The 25,487-nt window shown below is 46.6% G+C and overlaps 1 protein-coding gene across 1 annotated transcript; it reads right to left on the bottom strand.

Annotated features, from left to right (window-relative positions):
* Positions 1 to 16,765: 16,765 nt before the first annotated feature.
* LOC101784419 lies at positions 16,766 to 18,190 on the bottom strand. The gene is made up of 2 exons (XM_022829440.1): positions 17,752 to 18,190; positions 16,766 to 17,293 (listed from the first exon to the last, which is right to left on the bottom strand). Exon 2 carries the CDS (start codon positions 17,283 to 17,285, stop codon positions 16,944 to 16,946), a length of 342 nt encoding a protein of 113 aa, XP_022685175.1. The 5' UTR covers positions 17,286 to 17,293; positions 17,752 to 18,190; the 3' UTR covers positions 16,766 to 16,943.
* Positions 18,191 to 25,487: the final 7,297 nt, after the last annotated feature.

Below are 25,487 nucleotides of genomic sequence, written 5' to 3' on the forward strand. Positions count from 1 at the left end.
GAGGTTTCTCGCATAGAAGTGAAGAGCTGTTGCATCTCCTCCCTTAGGATCAACTATGTTCATGAAGAGTTGATTGAACACATAGTAGTAAGGCACCAAATTATTTGTCTTCCCTTCAAGAGCCACCATTGGATTATAGAACATGAAAGGGACATCCTTGGATGTGACTTTGAACTCAACATGTATAGGATCACGCCTCTCATCGCTTGATCTAAGCCCCAAAAGATGAGAGAAAGTCATATAATCAATGCAATAGTGCTCGCCCACGGTGGTCCAACGAATAGAATTGGTGCTTGCTTGGAAGTAGTATGAGCTATGAAATTGACCAAGAATTTTATCATTCCAATTATATCTAAAGTCCATAAGCTCATAAAGCTAAACTCCTTGCACTTTGCAATCACCCTCTTAAATGTGGCATCATCATCTTTCATGTAGTAGGGCCAATTCACATACCACATATCAACAATGGGGGGCTTGTTCTTCGTGCGCAGCACCATGAAACTATAAAATCCATGTGGAACTCATTCCAAAACTGTGCGTCAATCCCCTCCATCTTGTCCCTCCTAAAAGGGTCATGCCCCCTTTCTTCTTTGAGTGCCAAGAACATCTTGTAACAGTCCTTGCCAACCTAGGAGTGTATCCCATAGGGCATGAAGGACGGCGAAGAGTTGGGCAAAGGGAGTGTGTCCTTTGATCTTGATCAAAAGTGGGAGTGAGATGCTCTGAAGTTTGAGGACAAATATGATATGCTAAGCCCCAATTTCTTTTGATTGGTGTAGGCTGCGGAGCTGCAAAGGATGGCATGACACTAGGAGCATGGCCACGGGAGGATCTATGGGATGTTTCAGCCACCTTTTCCTTCCCCTTCCTCCTCTAAGCAACAACAAATCTTTCCTCTTTAGATTCCTCTTGCTCATATACCTCTTCTTCTTCTTCTTCACTCTCAACTCTAGGAGGATTCGGATCATGCCTTGCCTTAGTCCTCCTTTGAGTTGGACTAGCACGAGTGTCCCTTTGCCTTCCCATCTGGATAAAGCAGAGAACACGACCAAGATAAGAAAAGAGTCATGAAAAATTTAGAGAGTAATCAATATAATAGGCTTTGGTTGCGAGTTACGTCGATTTTGGAAAAATGTATGGAGTTTTCCACAAGTTGCGAAGATTCCAGAAAAATGTCCGGAGTTTCCTTAAGTTGCGGAGATTCCGACACTCTTTTCCGAAATATTTCGGAACTCGCATTCCAAAACCCTAACATCTCATACACAATGAATTCGTCATGGGATTGATATGAAATTAAAGATCCTAGGCCTACATATGCTAGAGAAGACTTCTATCCAAAGGAAACCCTAAGGAACAACCTACATTGATAGGTCGGGCGAGATGAACTTTGGATACCTTTGGAGAGAAAAGAAGAGAGCCTTCAAACTTTGATTCCAACACCACCACATGATTCCCCTTCTTGAGTTGAGCCTTCCTTGATGATTTCATGGGTTTTTGGTGGTCGAAACTCCAAATCGCCAGGGGGGACGAAGGAGAGAGGAGAGGAAGGAGAGAGAAGCCAGCGGTAACAATGACAGTGAATGAATTGGTAACTTCTCGGGGTAAAAAGTAAATACCTGTTAAGTTACAGAATTTTCCAAAAAAAGTTACGGACATTCCGCAACTTCTGGAATTTTTTGAAAGAAGTTCCGAAGATTCCGCAACTTCCGGAATTTTTGGAAAAAGTTCTAAAAATTCCGCTCCGCCTGGCTAACAGCCAATAGATTTGAGTGGAATTTGATTTGGGATAGATTTGAAGGAATATGACAGCAATATATATATATATGAGCATGAGTAGTTCTATCATTTGAAATCAGCCAACACACAATCAATGAGAACAATGATCCAAGTGATAGAGATAATTTAACTCCAAATATTACAATTTAGTTTTGAAAAAGAATTTTCTTTTGAAATCAATCTATCCTAAGTCACCAAAACATGCACATGATTTCAAGCTATGTTACGAGAATCCAAGATATTTAGTTCACTCCTCAAAGCACAAAACCTTTGCTCATCAAGGGGCTTTGTGAAGATATCAGCTAGTTGCATTTTGGTGCTCACATGGCTAAGAGTGATATCTCCTTTGGCTTCATGGTCTCTTAGGAAATGGTGTCTTATGTCTATGTGCTTTGTCCTCGAGTGGTTCATGGGGTTGTTTGCTAGCTTAATAGAACTCTCATTGTCACACAAGGGAGGTATCTTGCTAAACTCACAACCAAAGTGTCTCAATGTGAGAGTCATCCATAGTAGTTGAGCACAATAAGCACCGGCTGCAACATACTCGGCCTTGGCGGTGGATAGGGCAACAAAATTTTGTTTCTTGGAACTCCAAGACACCAAGGAGCTACCAAGAAATTGACAAGTCCCGGATGTACTCTTTCTATCTACTTTCCAACCAGCATAATCAAAATCGGAATAGCCAAGTAGATTGGAAGTGGAGCCTTTGGGATACCACAAGCCAAGGTTAGGAGTATGTACTAGATATCTCAAGATTCTCTTAACAACCATTAAATCACATTCCTTAGGATTAGCTTGAAACCTTGCACACATGCACACACTAAGCATAATATCGGGTCTAGATACACAAAGATAAAGCAAGGAACCAATCATAGACTAATATACCTTTTGGTCCACACTCTTACCATCCTCATTTAGATCAAGATGTCCATTTGATGGCATTTGAGTCTTGATGGGCTTGGCATTCTCCATGTCAAACTTCTTGAGCATATCTTGAGTGTACTTGGTTTGACTAATGAACATGCCATCCTTGAGTTGCTTGATTTGAAAACTAAGAAAGAATTTCAACTCTCCTATCATGGACATCTCAAATCTCTTAGTCATGATCCTACTAAACTCATCACACCACACTGGGTTAGTAGAACCAAATATTATGTCATCGACATATATTTGGCATACAAATAGATCATTATCCCTTTTGTGAGTGAAGAGTGTAGGATTGTGTTGGGGGGAAATATTAACGACCTCCATGTATTCCTTAAACGACGGTCATAAGAGCTCAGGCCCACTTCCAGCAATAGTAACCACCGCCAACTTGGCCCGACCCCCAGGTCAAGGGGTCGAACACGCCCGGCCCCCCGAGGCCGCTCCTCATCCCAGCCGAGAGAGTTCCGCCTCACCCGACCCCTCGCGGCGGGTCTCCGACTCGCCCGACCCCGGGCGCAAGGGGTCGGACTCGCCCAACCCCTCGACGCAAGGTTCCACCTCGCCCGACCCCGGGCGCTAGGGGTCGGATGGATCCGAGCCCACAAGACAGAGCTTCGCCTCGCCCGAGGGCCGGTGCGGACCAGCAGATGAGGGCGCAGATCTCGTGGGCCCCCACCGATCTCGCCATAAATGCGATACAGTTCTGGCACGCAGAAAGGCGCCCGCGCTCCTCGACGTGATCGGCCAAAGTTTTCGGGCAGCGCACTGTAGCCACGACCGCATAGGGCTACAGCGGCACCGTCCTAATCCTCCCCTGAGACATTCATCGTAGGGCACTCATTGCCCACGCCGCCCAACAAAAGAGGATGCGCTGCCCGGTCTCCCACTCGGCCTAGCGGCAGAGGCATGTTAGCCGCGCCTCCCGGTCAGCATGCAAGGCTACAGAGGTCGGCCATCCTCCATGACGTGCACAACTGCGGCGGCCAGTCGTCATCATCATCATGCATGGCTATAGCAGTCAGTCGCACGCATGTCTCGCATGCCTGGCTACAACGGTCGACCGGAGGGTCGTCGGTGGGGCCCAACAACAACCTTCCCCGTCCGGTGGTCATGCTGACAGGAGACAAAGACCGGAAGGGAAGGCGGCGACCCTGGGGGCTCGGTCCTTCTCCCTGCGCTGTTACTTCCCTGCTCACCTCTTTCGCTCCCCTTCGACTCCTGGCTCCATTGTAACTCCTGTGCCCTCCTTACGCTATAAAAGGAGGACCAGGAGGCTCGAGACAGGGACAGCTAAAAAGCAAACCAAACACCCCCAACTCACAACCCTTCCACATGAGCATCAGTGTACACCCACAGAGACTTGGGACTAGCTTCCCTCTCTCACCTGTTTGTAACCCCTACTGCAAACTCTGCACGAGTAACACGAGCAGCTCCCCACACTAGACGTAGGGCTATTCCTGCCCGAACTAGTATAACCCTGTGTCCTCTCGTACAACCATCCGAGCCTTACGCGCATAGAAAACAAATTCACTTGCCGTAGTCTTGACCCGAGATTCTTGACAACGACAGTTGGCGCGCGAGGTAGGGGACCTTTGCACGTACGACGATCATCACTGGCTTCGGATGGCCAACCGCGACATCAGCTTCGCTCCCGGCTCCCACATCCACCTCGGGAGCCTAGACTTCCTCACCACGGGAGAGGGAATCTAGCTGATTCCTCTCCTTGTCCTGCCCGCTCACCCTGTTACCTCCGGCTCCACCACCGGAATGGTGGAGGGTGGCCGGACCCACACCACAGGAGTGGCCCTTTGGCCCGTGCAACGCCGTGACGACTTACGATCGTCTCCTGGCATGATCTATGATTGCGCCACCCGCGAACAATAAGTTCGTGGGCGTAACGGGGACAACCTCTGATGCTGGCTCCGACAACAGGAGCCACCACCCCTCGCGTGAGTGCTTCATGGCTGACGTGCACTCCAAGGGGTCCAACGATAATGACGCCAAAGGGAAGCAGCGCACTCCCCCACCGTGCGCCGCAACTACAACTGGAGCCCTCGCCAGGGTTTCGGAGTGGCCACGTCTGCTGGAGGCACGCGCGGTGCCCAATCAGGAGGTTGAGCACCCCCACAACGAAGGCGGGGCGCGTCAACAAGCACGCGACGTCCAACGGTGCATCTGCGAGGATGAGGATCGTCCTCAACTCTTCGCACGCGCCAGCCAGAACATCGCCGCCGCAGCGGTCCTACTCCGACGACTCCCCGAGCCAGCAACGCCTGAGGAGCGTCTGGCCCACCAAGAGGTGCGCAACCTGCTCGAGTGCGTCGCAGTCCAGCAGGCGGAGAGTTCCGCGTCCCGACGACGCGGGCACAACGCCAGCAGGGCCGCGCCTACCACGCCTCCCGAAAGGCGTGGGGAGTCTGTCCACCAACCTCCCCCCGGACGGAACTGAGCCGCGCTTGCTCGACGGACCCCACCGCCTGCAGGCGGTGCAGCACCATCCGTCCACTGGCGCGTTGGTCCCGTCTGCGATGCCCGTGATACCCTGGATGCGTGGAGGCATTCTAGTGCGGACAAGGAGGATGGAGCGGACCGCGGCTACCACGTCCACCGTGGTGGCCGCTATGATAGCAAAGAACACCGGAGCCGGAGCCCGAGCCCCAACCCAGCGGGGCCTAGGGCCTTCTCCGCACGCATCCTGAACGCGCCGTTCCCAGCGTGCTTTAGGCAGCCCACCAACATGGCCAAATACTCCAGGGAGACGAACCTCGGGCTTTGGCTCAGCGACTACTGGCTTGCTTGTCAGGCCGGTGGGGCGGATGGTGACCTATTCATCATTCGCAACCTCCCGCTATTCTTGGCCGGCTCGGCGCAAGCTTGGCTGGAACACATTCCGTCGGGTCGAATCTGCAACTGGAACGACCTGAAGGAAATCTTTGTAGGGAATTTCCAGGGCACGTACATGCGCCTCGGACACTCCTGGGATCTCTGGAGCTGCCGTCAGAGGACGGATGAGTCCCTCCGAGACTACATCTGGCGCTTCTCTAGGAAGCGCACTGAGCTCTCCAACGTCACCGACACTGACATCATCGGAGCCTCGGGAACCTCCTGCAGGCCCCTAGTCCACAAGCTGGGATGCAGGGGCACACGGACCACTGAGGAGCTCCTCAACATCGCCACCAGCTCCGCCTCGGGCGCCGTCAGGGTGATCTTTGATCGCTCCAAAGGCAAGGCGAAGCGGGAAGAGGATGCCGATGAGGGCACCTCCAACCGCCAGCAGAAGAAGAAGAACAAGCAACGGCGTGAAGCTCCCCTCGTGGCCGTCCCCGAGCGCAAACGGGGACAGCCACCTCTCGAGGGCACCCCCAGCTTCTTCAACAAGCTGCTCGAGGGATCGTGCCCGAACCACGAGTTCCCCGCCAAGCACGCCTACAAGGACTGCAACCTCATGAAGAGGTACTTTGTGGGCAATCCAGTGAAGGGCGATCGGAGATGGAAGCCCGAAGAAGAAAAGAAGGATAGCGGGGAGAAGGAAGACGACTTCCCCAACGTAGATGGCTGCTTCATGATCTTCGGCGGGCCAGCGGCCTACGACTCCAAGCGCCGCCGAAAGCTGGAACGTCGTGAGGTTTACGCGGCCGAACCCGCTACCCCGACCTTCCTCGACTGGTCAAGGTCCACCATAACCTTTGACTAGTTCGACCACCCGGAGCGTGTCCTGCAGCCAGGATGCTACCCCCTCGTCGTTGACCCCATCGTCGGCACAAAGTGCCTCACCAAGGTGCTCATGGATGGAGGCAGCAGCCTCAACATCCTCTACGCTGAAACTCTTGATGCCATGGGGATCGACCAATCCCGTCTCCATCCCAGCGAGGCGCCATTCCACGGCATCATGCTGGGAAAACGGGCAATGTCCCTCGGGCAGATCGACCTACCTGTCACTTTTGGGACTCCTTCCAACTTCAAGAAGGAGACCCTCACTTTTGAGGTGGTGGGCTTCCGCGGGACCTACCACGCCATCTTGGGGCGGCCATGCTATGCCAAGTTCATGGCCATCCCTAACTACACCTACCTCAAGATCAAGCTGCCAGGGCCCAACGGGGTCATCACCATCAGCAAGTCTTTCCAGAAGGCGTATGAGTGTGATGTCGAGGGCTGCGAGTATGCCACGGCCATCACTTGTTCGAAGGACCACACGGTCCAGCTTGCGGAGGGCGCTGAGGATCCGCCCGACTCCAAGCAGTCCACCACCTCCTTCGAAGCCATGGAAGGTGTAAAGGAGGTCCCCCTCGACCCCAGCTGCACCGACGGCAGGACAGTGCGGATAGGCGCTACCCTATCCCCCCAAAAGGAAAGCGCGCTTGTCTACTTCCTCCGCACAAACAACGATGTTTTTGCGTGAAAACCCTTGGACATGGTAGGCATCCCGAGGATAGTCGCCAAGCATTCCTTGAACATCAAGGCCGGATCCAAACTGGTGAGACATGGCTTGTGTCGCTTCGACGAGGAGAGGCGCAAGGCCATCGGTGAGGAGCTCCAGAACCTTTTGGTGACCGGGTTCATCAAGGAAGTGCACCACCTCGAGTGGTTAGCCAATCCTGTTCTTGTACGAAAAAAGAATGGGAAACGAAGAATGTGTGTTGACTATATGGGTCTCAAGAAAGCATGCCCAAAGGATCCGTTTCCTTTGCCGCGCATAGATCAGATAGTCAACTCCACCGCAGGGTGCGAAACCCTTAGCTTCCTTGACGTGTATTCCGGTTACCATCAAATCACGATGAAAGAGTCCGACCAGCTCGCGACCTCTTTCATCACCCCTTTCGGGCCCTACTGCTACATCACGATGCCGTTCGGACTCAAAAATGCGGGGGCTACGTTCCAGCGATGTTTGCTCAAGTGTTTTGGGAACCTCATCGGGCGAACTGTTGAGGCCTACATGGATGACATCGTGGTCAAGTCCAAGAAGGGCGACCAGCTCATCCCTGACCTTGAACTGGCCTTTGAAAGACTGAGAGACAAGCGCATCAAGCTCAACTCCGAAAAGTACATTTTCGGGGTCCCGAGGGGCATGCTGCTCGGCTTCATCATCTCCGTGCGCGGCATCGAAGACAACCCGAAGAAGATATCGGCCATCAGCAATATGGGGCTGATCCAAAACCTGAAGGGAGTACAGCGCGTCACGGGATGCCTTGCGGCCCTAAGCCGCTTCATCTCACGCCTCGGAAAACGAGGACTCCCTCTCTACCGACTCCTGAAGAAGACTGACCGCTTTGTGTGGACCGTCGAGGCCCAGGAAGCGCTTGACCGTCTCAAGCACATCCTAACGAAGGCCCCGATCCTGGTCCCACCGTCCGACGGGGAGCCACTCCTGCTCTACATCGCGGCAACCACCCAAGTGGTTAGCGCAGCTCTAGTGGTGGAGCGAGAGGAGGAGGGACACGCCCTCAAGGTGCAGCGCCTGGTGTACTTCGTTAGTGAGGTCTTGTCCAAATCCAAGGCCCGCTACCCTCAAATCCAAAAGCTCATATATGCAGTCCTCACTACAAAGAGGAAGCTGCGCCACTACTTCACCTCCCACCCGGTGACGGTCGTGTCATCGTTCCCCCTCAGCGAAGTGATCCAGAATCAGGACACCACAGGGCGGATCACGAAAGTGGGCGCTCGAGCTTATGGACTAGGGCATCACCTACGTCCCCCGGACAGCCATCAAGTCCCATGTACTCGCCGACTTTGTCGCAAAGTGGACGGAGATCCAGACACCATCAGCGTTAGAGAAGCAGGAGTACTGGACGATGTATTTCAATGGGTCGCTGATGAAAGCTCGCACCAGAGCAGGTTTGCTTTTCATCTCTCCCCTCGGTGTGCGCATGAGGTACATGATCCGCCTCCATTTTCCCGCATCTAACAATGTCGCCGAGTATGAGGCTCTCCTCAATGGGCTTCTTATCGCCATCGAGCTGGGCATCTGGCGGCTGGACATCCAAGGCGACTATCAGCTAGTCGTTGAGCAAGTCATAAAGGAGTGGAGCTGCCACGATCCCAAGATGGCGGCGTATTGTAACGAAGTCCGCAAGCTCGAGGACAAGTTCGACGGTCTGGAACTCAACCACGTCGCAAGACGCTTCAACGAGGCAACTGACGAGCTGGCAAAGGCAGCGTCTGGCCGAAAATGAGGTACTTGACCCCTAAACTGCTCATTATCTCTAGCCCTTGTGATTAGAGTTGCTAACAAATCTGCCACTATGTTAAAGAGTATTGGTGATAAAGGATCCCCTTGCCTCAGTCCTTTTTTGGTTTGGAAAAAATACCCTATATCATCATTTACCTTAACCCCCACTCTGACTCTGCTAACAGTGTTCTCAATCCACTTGCACCACAAACAGAAAAAACCCTTCATTCTTAACGCTTGTTGTAAAAATGAACAGTTCACTTTGTCGTAGGCCTTCTCAAAGTCTAGTTTGAGGATCAGCCCACTCTGTTTTTTCCTATGTATCTCGTGGATTGTTTCATGTAATATGATAGCCCTTCCATTATGTATCTGCGTAGCAAGAAGGTTGTCTGTGTTGGCTTTATGATTTTATTTGCCACCATTGTTACTTTGTTAGCCAACACTTTTGTGAAGATTTTGAAGCTCATGTTCAGCATACATATCGGTCTATACTACTGGATCATTTTAACCTCTTTCAGTTTTGGTATCAACGTTAAGATCCTAAAGTTCAGACTGAAAAGAGGGAGCTTATCTTTATGAAAGTCATTAAACATGGCCATTAGATCATCCTTAACAAGACTCCAGAAAACATGATAAAACTCCGCTAGGAATCCATCAAGACCCAGAGCTTTATTATGTTTCATCTGGAAAATGGCATCCCTGACTTCTTTTTCTGTAAAACTTTCAGTTAAGATCTCATTTTTTGCATTCGACACTTGAGGGATATCCTCAGTCATGGATTCAATCATAGAGAAATTGTTCCTCTTTTGAGGTCCAAATAACTCTTTGTAATATTTTGTGATAAACTTCTTAAGATTCTCTTCACCTTCGATTATCCCCTCCTCCTATTCAAGCTAGAAAATTTTAGTTTTCCTTCACTTGCCATTTTCTACTAGCTGAAAATACTTGGTATTACTGTCCCCTTGCAACATCTTAGTAGTTTTAGCTCTTTGGAACCACTTGATTTCTTCTTCTCTAAGGTGTGTGAACCTATTTTTGATGTTTTGTTTTAAATCAATTTCCTGCTGATTTAGCAACTGTGTTTCTACTTTTATGTCAGTTCTAATGCCTTTCTAAGAAGCTCCTTTTTTTTTCTTTTTTATATGTATCATTCATATTTTTTTGCCCATTCCCTTAGAAATTATCTCAGCCTCCAAATTTTATTCTACCATATTTGCAATGATGTGTGCCTTTCTTTTCACTAACCCAAACTCTTGACACAATGTCAAAAAAAATCATCCCTTAGAAGCTATCCCAGTTCAAACTTGAACAAAGGTTGTTTCTTGGGCTGATCTCCTTCTCTCGTATTTAATAATAAGGGAGTGTGGTATGAAATCTCCCTGCTCAAGGCATCAACTGTGGCCACAGGAAATTTTTGCTCCCATTCCGTGCTTACAAGAACTATGTCTAGTCTTTCGTATGTCGGGTTTTCTAATGAGTTAGCCCACGTATATTTACGTTCTGACATCTCAATCTCCCTTAAATTTAAGCTATCTGCGATAGCATTAAAGAGAAAAGGCCATTTACTATCATACCTTTCATTGTTCTTTTCACTTGGATTCCTAATGATATTAAAATCCCCTCCAAGCATAATAAGCAGGTTCTCTTTGCTACAAGCATGGACAAATTCTGTAAGAAAGATCTCTTTAAATTCAGCTTGGGCTGCTCCATAAGCAGCCACTAGCACCCACTTAAAGTTATCTTTTTTGTTTCTAACTTAAAATTTAACATAAAAGTCACCTTCATCTATGCTACCAATATCTAGGACATCTAGATTTACTCCTAGCAAAATACCACCAAACCTCCCATGTGGTTCTGTCCAATGCCAAATGAAATTCTTCCCCCCACAAAAGCTATTAAGCGTCAACTGGGAGAAATCCTTTTTGCCAGTTTCTAAAGGAGTAATAAAATCTAAGTTTTGCACTTTAACCGTATTAGTGAGAAATTTTGTTTTAGACAAGTCACTAAGACCTCCGTTATTCCAAAAGGTTCCCTTCATTTGGAAACCTTTTTCAAAATATTTGAACAGAACACCTTACAAGTCTTTCTTTCCTGCGACTTGGCACTAGACTTGTTTCTATTTGAGAAAGCCTTACAATCACTCATTAGGTGATAACTGTCATCATCAAACAGTTCTTCTACTAGTTCTCCACATAGATGTTTAACTGGCAGTTTCTCTATTTCTTCTATATTTTCCTCTTCACTGTCATTATCTTGAGGTAATTCACTATTTCTATCTGAACAAAAATCTGATTTTAGCCTAGAGAAATTTGTTGTAAAAAGTTCATTCACCGCCCTAACCATTTCGCTATTATCAGATCCACAATGTAAACCTAGTTGTTTAATATTCAAGATAGCATCACTAGTATGTAAAGAAAAGAGAGAGTTATTAAAAGTATTACCGTTCTCAAGATTCTTCTCAGCCACCCTCCTTTCTGTTTTTGCCAAGATGTGCTCATCAACTGTGTTTGCCAATCTTGGACTGGACCGTGTAGGTGTAAGTAGAGCTTCTAGAATTGCAGCTGCCATCTAAATCTTTTCACCACCGTCCAAATCATGTGGTTTTGCTAGCGATTTGTCTTCCACAGCCCCTACAACTTCCTTCTCCACCTCCTGCATTTGGATCAGATTACCAACCTGCAATTTTGGCTGCTGCTTACCAACTTGAAGTTCCTGGTTATCAATAGCAGGGATAGAATCATCTTCTTCTATCACATCATTTTCCAACTCTCTAGTTGCATATGATCCAATGCCTTCATTGTTCTCAGCCATCACCCTTTCCACCAAAACATCAAGAGTTTTGTCTACTACAATATCCAGGAAATCTAAGAACTTTCCACTCATGTTCTGCACCTTTTCTTTGAGAGTGTCCACATTGTTCAGTGTATGCCCAGTATGCTCCCCTTGTTCATGTATTCCTTTTCCTTCACCATTCTCCTTGCTGCTTTTCATTCTTTTTTATTCTCTATTCATATCTTGATCTTCTTGCATATATTTCTCTTCTTTTTCCTCCCTATCTCCTTCTCGATCTGTGTCTCCCTTCCAATCAATCACCACTTCTTCACCATTCTCATCCACTCCCAGTCTCTCTACTTCAAATTCTAACTTGAAGTAGTGATCCCCAATCACCACATCTAGATGTTGGGGAATAATGCGTGGGTTTAGGACTGCTACACATATTCTTCCAAAATTATTTTCCTAGTCATTTCCATATCCACTGTCTAAGTAGAACCCAACATTGATCCTACTGCCCAAAGGTTCTGGAATTCTCAAGGATTTCCTTATGCCAAACACCCTCACCCAAACCTTAGGAAAAAGATATCCTTCTTCTTTCTCATGCCACACCTCAAAATGCAATCTCAGACCTGAAGGTACTCCTACTTCCTTAACATCAGCCCCTCCGAATGCAACTGCTCTTTGCAATTCAGATTTTGAGGGAAATTTGGTGATGAAAGAATTATCTTCATGATCAACTAATTCCCATCTCTATTTTTCAGGATAAATCCTTTGGAGCTGAACAATCCTCCCACAATTCTGATCAACGCCGTCTTTGAGTCATTCCTGGCTCTAGGTAATGGGGGATGTGGAATGTGGTAAAATCCCAGTCTATGAACCGCATATCCCACAGCATGTGCTACTGGTCGTGGTTATTTGAGCACCGGGCATCTATGATTCATATGCTCATTACTGTCACAAATCACACAATATATATTTAGTTGTACACCTTGCAGCCACATGCCCCTTTTTTGTACATCTCGAGTATTTTATCTCTGATTTTGGATCATCTCCCTCCCCTACCTCTTCTGCCACTGCTTCCTCCATCAATACATATGCTTCTTTCTTCTCCCCTATCCTTTTCTGTTCACCGTCCATCCTTGGTTCCTTCTCCCTGTCTATAGCCCCATTCTCATTGCTTATTGGCCCTTTCCTCATATCATCTTCTAGATTTTCACCTTGTGGGTGTCTCTGATCATGGCGTCTATGCCAGTAACCCACCTTGCCACGAAAGCCCTCACGTGAACCACCAGCTCCTTGTGCTCCCCTCCTTGCACCATACCCAGGTCTTGGCCAGTTCTGGCCTCAACCACCACCGGTGTATCCTCCATGATTCGGCTCTGTAACCTGTCCTCTCATCTAAAATCTTTCTCCTCCATCATATCCATCTCTTCTGAACCTTCCTTCTTCTTCTTGAAAAATTTGGCCGGTGTCTTGGTTTCAACCACCTCCAGCACCACCATGGACACCTCCCTCCCTAGCATGGTTGTAGAAGGCAGTACACCCATCCCGTCCTTCGCGAGCTTCCACAACCTGACCATCAGCTCCACGCCTCATCTCTTCCCTCTCCTCCCCACTTGCCCCCTCTCCCTGATCTTTCGTCACTTGATATGTGACATACGAGTTGTTGTTCTAGGCAGTGGAAAGGTGAGGGTTTTCAAGACCTTTATGCTTCCCTGAGTTATTGTTCTGGGTGGCAGAAGGCCAAGGGTTTACCTGACCTTTATGTTTTCCCCCGCACTTGAATAGGTCTCCTAGACCAGCGAGACATTAGAAAATGGAGTGGGCCCCAACACAAATAAATCCTGAGTATCCTACCCATACTATTGGCCCATGAAGCTGAGGCATTTATGCTGTTTGAAATTGAATATTTCCTTCTTTCCCTGTATCTGGGAGCCCTACTGCTGTTTCTGTCGCCGGAGCCTTGTTGGCGTTCATGTCACCGGCCTCATCGTCGTCTACAAACTATACCAACCATCATCTTTCTCCTCTATCCCTAGCAAGGCGAACATCATTCACCAAAATGTCCCCTAGTGACATTTTTGGTGATGATCTCCTTTTGGGAAGGGGTCCTCACCATGGTTTGATCTTCCTTCCTATTCCAACCAGTGGCCTACTCTCCATCCCACTCGCGCACGATGGATTCGACACAACACGGGGTGACATAGCACCTCTTTGCCTATCTGATGCGTGGTCTTCTACGGTGGTTTCCCGCAGCGTAACCCCAGCAACAGAAAGACTTGGCGCACTAGCCGCACTCTCAGCTTCAACGATCTCCTCCTCATCGGAGTTTTCCTCATCTGCTAGTGGCCAGAAACAGGAACCATTCCCCATCTTCCGAGCCCCAGATAGCGGGTCTGATGAACGGTAGGAGAACGGCTCAGCACTGCTTCGCCTTCCACCACAGCCAGTCTTCTTAGGTATCCCGGTTAGCCGTCCTGGAGACAAAGGTCTCAACGCAAGCATCAGTCACCGGTGACATAATCCAGCAGTGAGGTCCTGTCGCCATTCATGTTGCCCTCCCATCTCGGGGACAGACACACGGGCAATGCGTTGAACACCTTGCGTGCATGACCCAGTAGAAGGAGTACAGGTGCAAGTACAGGGCAAGGAATGGAGGTGGCTTACCGGAAGCTGATGACCCGTAGCGGAGGTACGCTCCTGCTCCCGCAGCTGTGCTTGTCGGTGGGCATGTCCTCGAAGTCATCCTCCTCCTCCCCTTCCTCCATCCTCGGCGCCTCCCTGCCAGCCGCGGCAGTCGCTTGCTCCTCGGGAGCCGGCGGGGACGAGGGGTGCGCCGTCTCCCCGACGGCCCCGGTTGCCACCTGCTCCTCGGGGACCGGCGGTGAGGGGCGCGTCGCCTCCTCGGGTTCAGTCTCCGGCTCCAGCTTGGGCGCCGTCATTGTTTAGTCAATTATCCATCACTAGGCAGTATATATGCCGCCTTTCTACTTCATTATAAGCTTTTTATATTAAAAACTGGATTCCAAATCAGAAGTTTGTATTATTATTTCTTCTTGAGTGGGAGTCATGGTTTGATATTGACTATAATTTGTTTTCGCAAACGAGTAGCCTACAAAAGTTACCAGAAATTCGGTTCATAATTTCATATTAACCCATGATCAACTTTGCGGATGATTTTACTAAGCCGCTGACTAAAAGGAGACTTGATGCTTTCCGGCATAATCTCAACCTAAGTTGGTTGTGATTAAGGGGGCGTGTGCATAAGATGCAACACGATATTTGGCATATATTATCAGACTTAGGAGTAGAACTTTAATTATTTTTCTTGTGTAACAACCAAAGACGTATCAGCCGAGGATTGCATGTTCCGTTGTTTAGATATTGTAGCGTTTGTTGTAGGGTCGGCACTCTTGATTGGTATTCCTGTGTTCTGTGTAACATAAGCCTATGTAAAGTCATCAAGTAGCGCAATCCTAACATCATCACAAGTCTTCTGGGTAGATTCACTGTGTCGTGCGTGCACTCGTAAAAAAGGCTACAATACCACAATCTGTAGCTGCCCCTGGGCTCATAAAGCGCAGCTGTCGTGGATCCAGAGACATGATTAATTGATTACACTCCGGAGCCAGTGGCCCAGTGCCACCTTCCACTGCAGAAAGCTCCATGGTGAAACCAAGACTCTCGCCGAGCGTTGAAGAATGCAGATGTTCAGGTCGAAGCTGTCGCTCTGGGCAGCCATCTCACTTCTATGAGGATGGTTACGACCAACAAACGAACAAGCTAGTTTTCATCGATTACACAATGGCACGATCACTTCTAGCTTGACAGGGACAGCCAGCACATTAGTAAAACAACGGAGTGAACAAGTAACAGTACATCCGTTTCATTCTTTTCTTTCAGGATGTCAACAAGCACCTTCTCGTCTCCTGTTGTACTTGTCAACCTCCTTTCGGATTTCCATAAAATGTCCAGAGCTTGACGGGTTGCCTGGTGCAGGCTGCGGAGTTTCAGTCCTGGCAGCATCTCAGGGCGTTCGGCGGCTAGGAATGCCATGTAATCTGACACGGCCTTGATCGCCTTCACGTACCTCTCCTGGTGGTGCCGCGTAGTGCCTTGTTCATGGCTGCACAAGAGGAAAACGTCCGTGGCAACGTGCCAAATAAGGATGAGCTCTTGGAATTCAGGGAGGAAGCCCAGTTCCTCGTCTAAATCCCGACGTCTCTGATGTGCTGGTGCTGCATCAGGGAGACGGGGAGGGGGAACGGGTCGCATTTCTTCTGGCTTTTTTCTTTCTTTTCCACCAAGGGCAGCTACCATGTTCAACGCCTCTTGTATCTGTTTGAAGAGCAATTCCTTGACATTTTTGGCACTACCGAGCTGAAGGCGGCTGGAGTATTTGTATTCCATCCAATCGTCCTCCAATGAAAGCTTCTTGGCCATCCAGCTGCTTAGACTACTAGTAGTGCCATGAGGTGCACTCACGGAACAGATTGTATTGCCCAATGGTGCCTGACCACAGTCGGTATCCACCACCGTGCTCCCGGAGAGGCAGCTGCCACGGATCAAGAGAAACCACGAAACGACGGAGCCGGTGCCACCATACGGTGCAGCAAACTTCATGGTGCAGCCAACGCTCTGGACTCGCGTTGAAGAACGCGTACGTCCAGGTCGACGCTGCAGCTCCGAGGAGCCATCTCACATCTAGAAGAAGGGTGACGACCAGCAAGATGTACGTGATGAAGACATCTGCTGTCCTCTGGCCTTCTTTGCTGTAGAGCCAAAACAGAACGATCACCATGGCCGTGACCATCGGAGAGATGACACGGATAGAGTAGCCAAACCAGGTGTGGATCACGGCTGCCTTGGTGTAGAGGATGTCGTACATGAGCGAGAGTTCCATCTCGACCACCTTGCACATGTTGTTCCATCCATTATTCCCCCAATAGACAGAGAATATCTCTTTCAGATTGGCATCATTCTTGAGTTGGTCCTCCTTGACCGAATAATCAGCAAACGCCCCCTTGGTGATATCAAGCAGTTCATGAGCGACAAGCAGAGCCTGCTCATTCTCCAGCAGCTTCCTGCGTCCACGCCGCTGGCCATTGATCTTCAAAGTCTCTGACCTGTTCTTGCTTGAGCTGCGGATGTTGCCAAAGTCGGCTTTCGAAAGCGCCCAAAATCTCTCGAGATACTTGCAAACACCAACACCAACCATCACCAAAGACGCCCAGAACAGGGTCCCTTCCCCGCCGAGGATCTTTACCTCCCTGTATACCGCAAACGAGATTGCCAGGAGTTACGACGCGGTGCTTACGAACTGGCGCAAGAAGGTCTTATTATCCTCCAAGGAGTAGGCGGTGATGTTGTCGGGGCCGCCGAGATGCGCCACGAGGCACGGCAGCCAGAACGCGACCAGCTGCTGCTCCCGCGGCGTGCTGCCGAGGGACAGGTTGCTGAGGACGAACGGCGCGGCCCAGTTGGCCACCTGGTACGCCAGCCAGAGGACGATCGTCAGGAAGCCGGTCGCTTTATGCCGGCGGATCCCGGCCAAGAGGGCGAGGGAGATGTGAGCTCCGAGCCTGACAGCGATCACGATGCGGATCACCCATTCGATTGTCAGGTTGTGAAATCCAGCCATTTGTTCACCTGTGGTCCGTGCACGTGGAAATTCATGTCAAAAGAAAATGCAAGCTTACTTGACAAACCATGCAAAAACTTCTGAACTCAGGTGCTGCTTTAGCTCTGCTACTAGGTCTGCTCCAAGGACTTGATTCAGAAAAAAAAAATGCTCAAGCACACAAGCTGATGCCATGTACCACACGAAGGGATCATCCAAGTATGAAACAGGGGCTAAAAATCCAAGCAATTGCAATAGTGTAGCTAGAAAGGGACACAACACAAGAACAAAACAGATTTAAGCTGCCACCTGCCAGGCTGCCAGCCTACACTAATCTGAACTGCACCGTGCAAAAACGAGAAGGCTGTGCTGCTGTTGCTCAACGAATGGAAAATAAAATGCTGCCACCGACCGATCTAAGCTGCTGAAGCAGAGCAGAGATTCCTACACTGACCGAGGTAAAATGGATTTGCAAGAGAATTGTTACCTGCTGCGGCTGTCGCAGAAACTACTCCGATCTGAAACCTCTCGGCTTGCTGCTGTAGTAAAGAGAAAGTACAGAACAGAAAAGGATCGCAGAAGCAGAGGTCAACTGAAGAACAGATCAGAGAAACTGCAGGAAAAAATCAGCGCAAAGAAATCCGAAACCAGTGGGTGACAAACAGGAATACGAGAGAAATAGCTGCACCGATCGAGAACCAGAGAAATACCGACCGTCCAATGCAAGCAAAACCCAAACACTGCAGGCCGAGCAACACGAGAAATCTTGAAAAGCTTACCAAATCTAGTCCAATGCACACAAAATTTGAACCACGGGCTCATTTTATCATAGACATCGGATCAATTCCAACCAAAACACCCAAAAAGATTTAGCCTTTAATTTCAGAAATTTCAGAATACCTTGGAAAAGGGGGAAATTTGGAGAAAACTTGAAATTCAAGGTGATCAGGTGAGGCATTTATTAACGGAAATTCAAGTCTCACACATGTCCTTGCACCTGTGTGCACAAGAAATTGCAAAAAAAAAAAATAGGAACCAAAAGCTAAGAGCAAAAAACCCTAAGAAATAGCTCCGAAATTCTTGAAATAATTAAATTTCAGATATAGAGAGAAACAATTGGGCATGAAATCGATCCTCGGATTAGCTCAATATCTAGGACTACAAGCTACTCCCAGCCTGATCGAAGCATTAGATGGCAAAGACTTAGTCAAAGACCCACTTATCTCCCCCTCTCTCCGTAGTCTGTAACCCTAATAAAATTTGACAACTACACAAATGATAGGCACACAAGGAGATGGCTGCCCAATCATCCACTCCACAAACATATAGACTCCATACAAAGACAAAAACAGCATTACATCAAGCACAGAACCCAAATACCTATCAGGGTAAAATCGTCCAGCTTTTCATGGATGAATCAAATGGATTTTTTTAGATTACGGATTAAAACATCCAGCCTTTCTCATTCACAAATGAATGATTACAGCCACAAACAACGTTTAACAGGGTACTCAGACCACCTTACATCCTAAAGCAAAGACAAGACATTTCACTTTTTTTTGACAGGAGGGGAGGAGCCCCTTCTGGTTATATATTAAAAAAATTAAATAGATGGTAAATACAATAGAGTTTCAGGAAACAAAAAAGGAAAAAAAGAAAATTAGAAAGATTATAATGTCTGCTCTAGCCATGCAACCATGAGAGGTTTTCAATCTTCTTTGACTCTATATGTAACTTGAGAAAAAATCTGTCGGAAACGAAATAGAGCCAACTGAACTGAGGGTGTAATTCCTTGAAAAATCCAATCATTTCTAGCCATCCAAATGCTCTAGCACATGATGATGATGATCTCCATGAAGAAATGTACTTGTAATTGTAGCCTGAAACTATTTAAGATCTCATAAGGCTGGTCTGTCGTGTTTGGAAAGACTCCAATGTGAATCCAGCATTCTTGTGCAAAGAGACACTCAAGAAGGAGATGAAACAGGGTTTCCTCCATATCATTTTGACACAATACACATGCATATGAGGGAAGAGACATGTGCTTTCTCTGAAGTACATTTGTTGTACTTAATCTGTCCTTAAGCACAAGCCAAAAGAAGACTTTATGTTTGTTTTGGCATCTAGATTTTCATAGCCATTTAAAAATGTTGTGTGTCTATCTGTGACCAATGAGATGACGGTAGGCTTTAGAGGATGAAAAGAAGGGGTTACCCCATATGTATGTTCAGATATCTTGGTCATTATTGAGATTTAGAGCTTCCAAATCCGTAGCCAGGTTTATCAGTTGCTCCAGTGCTTGAGGTGTTAGAGGCAAATGAAATAATTGATCAACATTATGTATTGCTTGAGCTTGCTGAATAGAGATGTCCTTCTTTTTTGTGAAGGATAAAAGCTGAGGATATTCTTGAGCAGGAACATAATTACCCCAAAGATCATACCATAGTGAGCATATGTTGCCAGCATTAACTGAAACCATTGATAAGCCTTTGTATTTATCTAATAGTTTGAGGACACCCCTCCACCAGAAAGAGCCTTTCTTAACATAACTTGGTAGCTTACTATCAGGTAGTATTTTTTCCAAACAAGATGGACCCAAGGTATGTCCACCTTATTGAAGATTTATGGAGATATTTTAGTATCAATACCTCATTTTGTGTCTGAATATTGAGAACTCCAAGACCTCCCTCTTTCTTGGGTAGGCATACCATTTCCCATGCAGCTTTAGGGGGTTGCTTATTATTGATATCTGACCCCCTCTAGAGACAGTTTTTTTTGAACTTATCGATCTATTTATAGGCAATCTTTGGAAGCATGAAAGTGCACATATGAAACATGGGAAGAGCAGTGAAAATTGAGTTGGTCAGTTGTAAACGACCTGCTTGAGACAAGAAGCTTGAAGTGCTAATTAATCTCCTCTCACATCTGGAAATCATTGGGAGAAACTCATCAATTTTAGGCTTAGTGAGGCCAAGAGGCAAGCCTAAATAGGTGAAATGCAACTTGCCAATTGCACATCCAAATAACTGTGAGAGTGTTTGAAGCCTAACCTCAGTGATATTTATAGGGACCACTAAAGACTTGTTATAATTTACTTTGAGGCCTGTGGAAAGAGCAAATGATTGCAATATTTCCTTTAAGTGTAGAAGTTGTGAGGGGTAGCCTTCCATAATGATGAGAGTATCATCAGCATATTGAAGAATAGGGAAGTCTTGATTATAAGACAGAGGAATCGGCAGCTACAGTAGGTTTTGTAGTTTAGCTTGATTCAGAAGAGATTGTAGCAAATCGACTGCCAATACAAAGAGGGGAGGGGATAAAGGGTCTCCCTGCCTGACTCCTCTTCTACAATCAAATCTTTTACCAGGTACTCCATTAAGTAAAATGAATGAGGTTCCTGAAGAGAAAATTGCTTTCATCCATTGCAACCATCTGGTCCCAAAACCTTTGTGCTTCATGATATCCATCACTGCAGAGTGCTCTATTCTATCAAAAGCTTTCTCAAAATCTAATTTGATGAGAACAATTTCTTCTTGATTTGTGACACAGATGTAAGTACTCAAATGCCCATACCAAACAATCTTGTATTATCCTTGATTTAATGAAGCCATATTGATTATTGTGCACCAATCTCATAATGACTACCTGAAGTCTATTGGCTAAAAGCTTTGTGAGGAGTTTAATTGAGGTGTTGAGAAGTGAAATGGGTATGAAATCTGAGACTTTCACTGCACCTTCCACTTTTGCTATTGATGTGATGTATGAACCATTTATACTTTGGAGGCATATATTTCCTGAGTGAAATGCATTACATATATTGTAGAAATCATGCTTAATGATTGGCCAACATCTTTTGATGAAATCAGTGTTAAACCCATCAGGTCCTGGTGCTTTGTCATTTGGCATAGATTGTATTACAGAGTCAATTTTCTGGTGGGAGAATGGTTCTTCAAAACACTGCAATTTGTCAGATAGTTGTAGTAATTGCTGCAGATCAAAAGCCATTGGGTGTTGCTCAGAAGTACCCAACCTTTCCTTGTAAGATTCCCAAAGAATAGATTCCTTGATATGATGACTAGTTTGAGGCCGGGGTTGTGCATCTTCTAAATGTCTAATGAAGTTCTTTCTATGCTTGATGGTAGCATTTGCATAGAAAAACTTTGTAGACTCATCCCCAAACTTTACACATTTAATTGCCCCTCTTTGTTTCCAATAATTTTTTTGTTGGCGCAGGAGTGATTGCAATTTCTCTACCAAAGTGTCTATGAAATTCCACTCCATCAAAGAGAGATCCCTATACTCCTCCACCAACTCCAGTAGTGAGATCACCAATTTTACATTTGACATGAGTGTGTTTAGATTTGAAACTTGAGCCTGCCATGCTCTGAGCACTCTACTCAAGTTTTTAAATTTCTCGGTTATTATTTTGGCCTCATCTGATGCAAGAACAGGTATGGACCACCCATGATTAACAATACCCATGAAGTTATCATGTTCCATCCAATAGTTCTCAAATTTGAATACTTTTCCTTTTAGTATATCAGTTCCAATGTTGATGATACGTGGGGAATGACAAGAGGTTTCCATGATCATGGGATAGGCTGTGGTGTCAGGATATGATAGAGTCGAGGCATTTGATGTAAAAAACCAGTCCAAACACTCCAAGAGGGGGACTGTTGCTTATTTGACCAAGTGAATTGCTTTGTGAGTAAAGGTATTTCCACTAGCGCAAGAGTACTAATAGCATCATTGAACATGAACATGTCATTATAGTTATCTCCAGGCTTGTTTCTATTATCTGGAGACCAAATCAAGTTGAAATCGCCCACAATTAGCCAATCAATATGTTCAAGCATCTGGATATATTTAAACCAGTGCATGAAAGCCCTTTTTCCCTCAGCAGTACATGGTCCATAAGCATTTGTAAGAACCCACTCATTACTATTAATAGTTGAGGTAAATTTGACAGAGATAGCAAATTCATTACTAAACACCAGTTCTCCATCAAAAAGAGCCGATTTCCAGATTATAGCCATTCCTCCTGATGCACCCTGTGATGGTTGATATTCAATCTTATCAAAAGATGGAGGATAGAATTTTTTAACAAACGTTGAGTCAAAGGATTCCTTTTTAGTTTCCTGTAGATAGAGAATACCACACTGACTCTCAACAATTTTATTTATAACAGAATCCCACTTTTTTCTGAGTTGATACCCCTCACATTCCACCACATCACTTTTCATAATCTTATATGTTGCTGATTGTTCATATTGGGTAAAAAACAAAGTCTTCAAATAACCAGGGCATAAGATGCACATCGTCCATGCCACAACCCATAGAAACAGAATAAGTCATCACAAAGTAGTAGCTAATTGTTTTTACATAACCAGCATAAGCAAAAGACATAAATATGAAAGTCTTTATAAATCTCTGTAAACCAAAAGTCCAGTGACTAGGACAACCACTACTGCTTCTTCGACCTCTTCTTGTTGATCTTGGGACCTTCATCATCATCAGGATTGCTTTCTTGTTTCTTTTTGGGTGGCTTCTTTCCAGGAGGAGCCACTGACTTCTTTTTACTAAGAGCCACCAATGTGAGCTTAGAGGCATCTACTTTGCAGAAGACTTCTCCAAGATTCTTGATAACCGACTGAGTGATGGAAAGTGGTTCAATTGAGCAGCCAATGCAATTTTTATCACTACACCCTGCAGCCTTGAAGCCATGATTAAGCTTTGATTTTCTCTTTCTTCTTCTCAGGTCTTCATTAGAAATAAGTTTGGATGCCATAGCAATTGGTGACTTTTGCTTCTGGGAAGCTTTATCTAATAAGGCCTTTGACCATGGACCAGGGGATTCAGCTACCTTCTGGAGCATAGCATTCAGGGGTGTACCAGGGGAAGTCTCATTCTCTGTAAACTTAGAGCTAGGTGCTTCTTTACCTTTTGTGTCAGCAGCTACAGGAGTGGATTTGGATGAGCTGGCAATATCTTCCTAATGCAAACCCTCAAAGATGGTATTCTTGCATTTAGCCATTGGATCCTGAGAACCTAAACAAGTTGGAGCTTATTTGTAGGGGTATTTGTTAGGCAAGCTAAACCTCAAAATCTGTTGGTAGGAACTGTAGAGCTGAAGAAGACAGAAAATTCTTAGCCCACAAAAAGTTCAGAGGATTCAGAAGTTGTGCAGTAAAGAAGTGTGCCCAAGGAAAGGGTACTTCAACTTTCTGTGTGTCCATTTCTGATGTAAAATGAGCAAACCAATACCTAAATACTTCTATAGTGGGGCTGATAGGGAAAGACTACCTTAGAGCATACATCTGTGCAAATACAGGATCTTGGCTTGACTCAATGAAATCCACAAAACCCAACTGCATGTTTTCTTGCTCCTTGTTTTGCATATCTTGCAGATGCATATTTTCTTGTTCATTATTTGGAGTTCCTTGCTGTTCCTCCTAAATACCTTCCATAAGTTCAGCTTCCTGGATATCATCTTGGATCATGTGTAAAGGCTGTCCATTGTTTTGAAGGATAAAAACTTCAACTTGTGGCTGTTGTTCCTGTATTGTTGGAATTGGAACATTATTCATTGAGCTGTCTGAAGAGTCAGTAGCCTCAATAACTTGCATCTGATCCTGAGGCATTTCCTCTTCTAAGTCATCTGCAGCTTGGATGAGATTTTCAATTCCCCCAGATCCTCTTCCAGTGCCATATTCAAATCTATATTCAGAGGATTGCCATTATTCACTAAATCAACAACTTCAAAGAAATCATTGCCCACTGGCACAGCATTGCCTTGAGCCTGAGGGATTGGATCTTCCTCATCTGCTATTGCTTGGGCTTGAGGATCCATTTGAGGCCCAATAAAGGAGGCATCCTCCTGGGCTTTAGGTGCATCTGGCCATAGGCCTCATTGTTGATCAAGGCCAACATTAGCATTTTGATTGTGATTAGCTCCAGCAGCAGGACCTGCATTAATTGGTTGCCCAAAACCAAAAAAATCAAACATGTTAGGGTGCACCTCATCAGAAGGGTGTCCTCCATCAACCGGCCCAGCACCCAACAATTTATACTGAAGAATCTCAACTTGCACTGTCCAGGAACTCCCTTCAAAGTCTTCCCCTTCTGAACAAACAATAAACCAAGGGATTTCTGAAAGATCCACAACTCTTACTTTAATAAGGACCCTGGATAGGTTATTAGGGTCTTCTTCCTAGACTAGCAATCTGCCAAACTCAGAGATAGTTTTTTCAATGTTGTTTTTTGTCCAATAATCTATATTGTACCCCAAAAGCATGATCCAGGCTTCGCAGTTCATTGTAATCATGCTATTATTCCAGCCTCTATTATGATCAGAAAAAGAAATCCTATAATTGCCATACTTGTGTGGACCTCCTCCAACCAAGAAATCTTTCTCGTGAACAAAGTGAAAGCAAACATAGGCCTGTCCATAGGGACACGATTGAATGGAGTGATATCCAGCACGATGTTGATTTCTCAGAAAATCATCCAGTAAGTCCCTTACAGATTGGAAAGATACCTGCTAATTTGGGAGTGGCTCGATAGAAGCGATAGTGACATCGCTTTGGTTCCTCCGCGCCACCCAAGGACCACCACCTGGCGTTGACAACCCCTCGTCATGAAAGGAACTGGGTCGACAAACTTGTAAGCCATGAGCGAAGCAGGGAAGGTGATGGGGTCCTCGAACGGAGTCCCTGTAGCACTAGGGTTTTGTTGCGGGCAATGTGAGTCAGGAGGTGCAGCGGTAGGGGGGTGGGGGAAAGGAGGCTTGTCGGCTGCGATTGGCAAAAGGGAAAGTGTGGAGAGTGGGGAGGCAGTGGCAACGGCCTAGGCGGGGATGCCGGAGCACCCAAGGAAGGGGAATGGCCGGTGTCGGTTGTTGCAGTTGGGGAGATACATTGCCAAGGAATCGTTACTACTGGGAAGGAGGGGGAGACACAAGACCGACTGACCCATTTCTTGCAAGTAGCAAACACAGGAGGCCCACTGCTGCTTGGTCCACTTGTCATAGATGGTGTGCTAGAGAACCAAGAGTGGACTTGAAAGTTCTCCTAATATATTTGTTGCATGGCTGAAGAGAACTGTCTGCAATCGGAGAGACCCGGGAACCGAGGCGGGAATCAGCAAAATGATGCAACATGACCCAATCGGAAACATTGCCCACAATGGATTGGTTTGAGACATGTGGCTCGGGAATGAGCTGAG

This window comes from Setaria italica, chromosome VIII, assembly GCF_000263155.2.
Source record: "Setaria italica strain Yugu1 chromosome VIII, Setaria_italica_v2.0, whole genome shotgun sequence".
Taxonomy (NCBI): domain Eukaryota; kingdom Viridiplantae; phylum Streptophyta; class Magnoliopsida; order Poales; family Poaceae; genus Setaria; species Setaria italica.

Bases quoted from the DNA above. Each gene is read 5' to 3' on its own strand.
- LOC101784419 (XM_022829440.1), bottom strand. From the start codon at position 17,285: ATGGCTGGATTTCACAACCTGACAATCGAATGGGTGATCCGCATCGTG.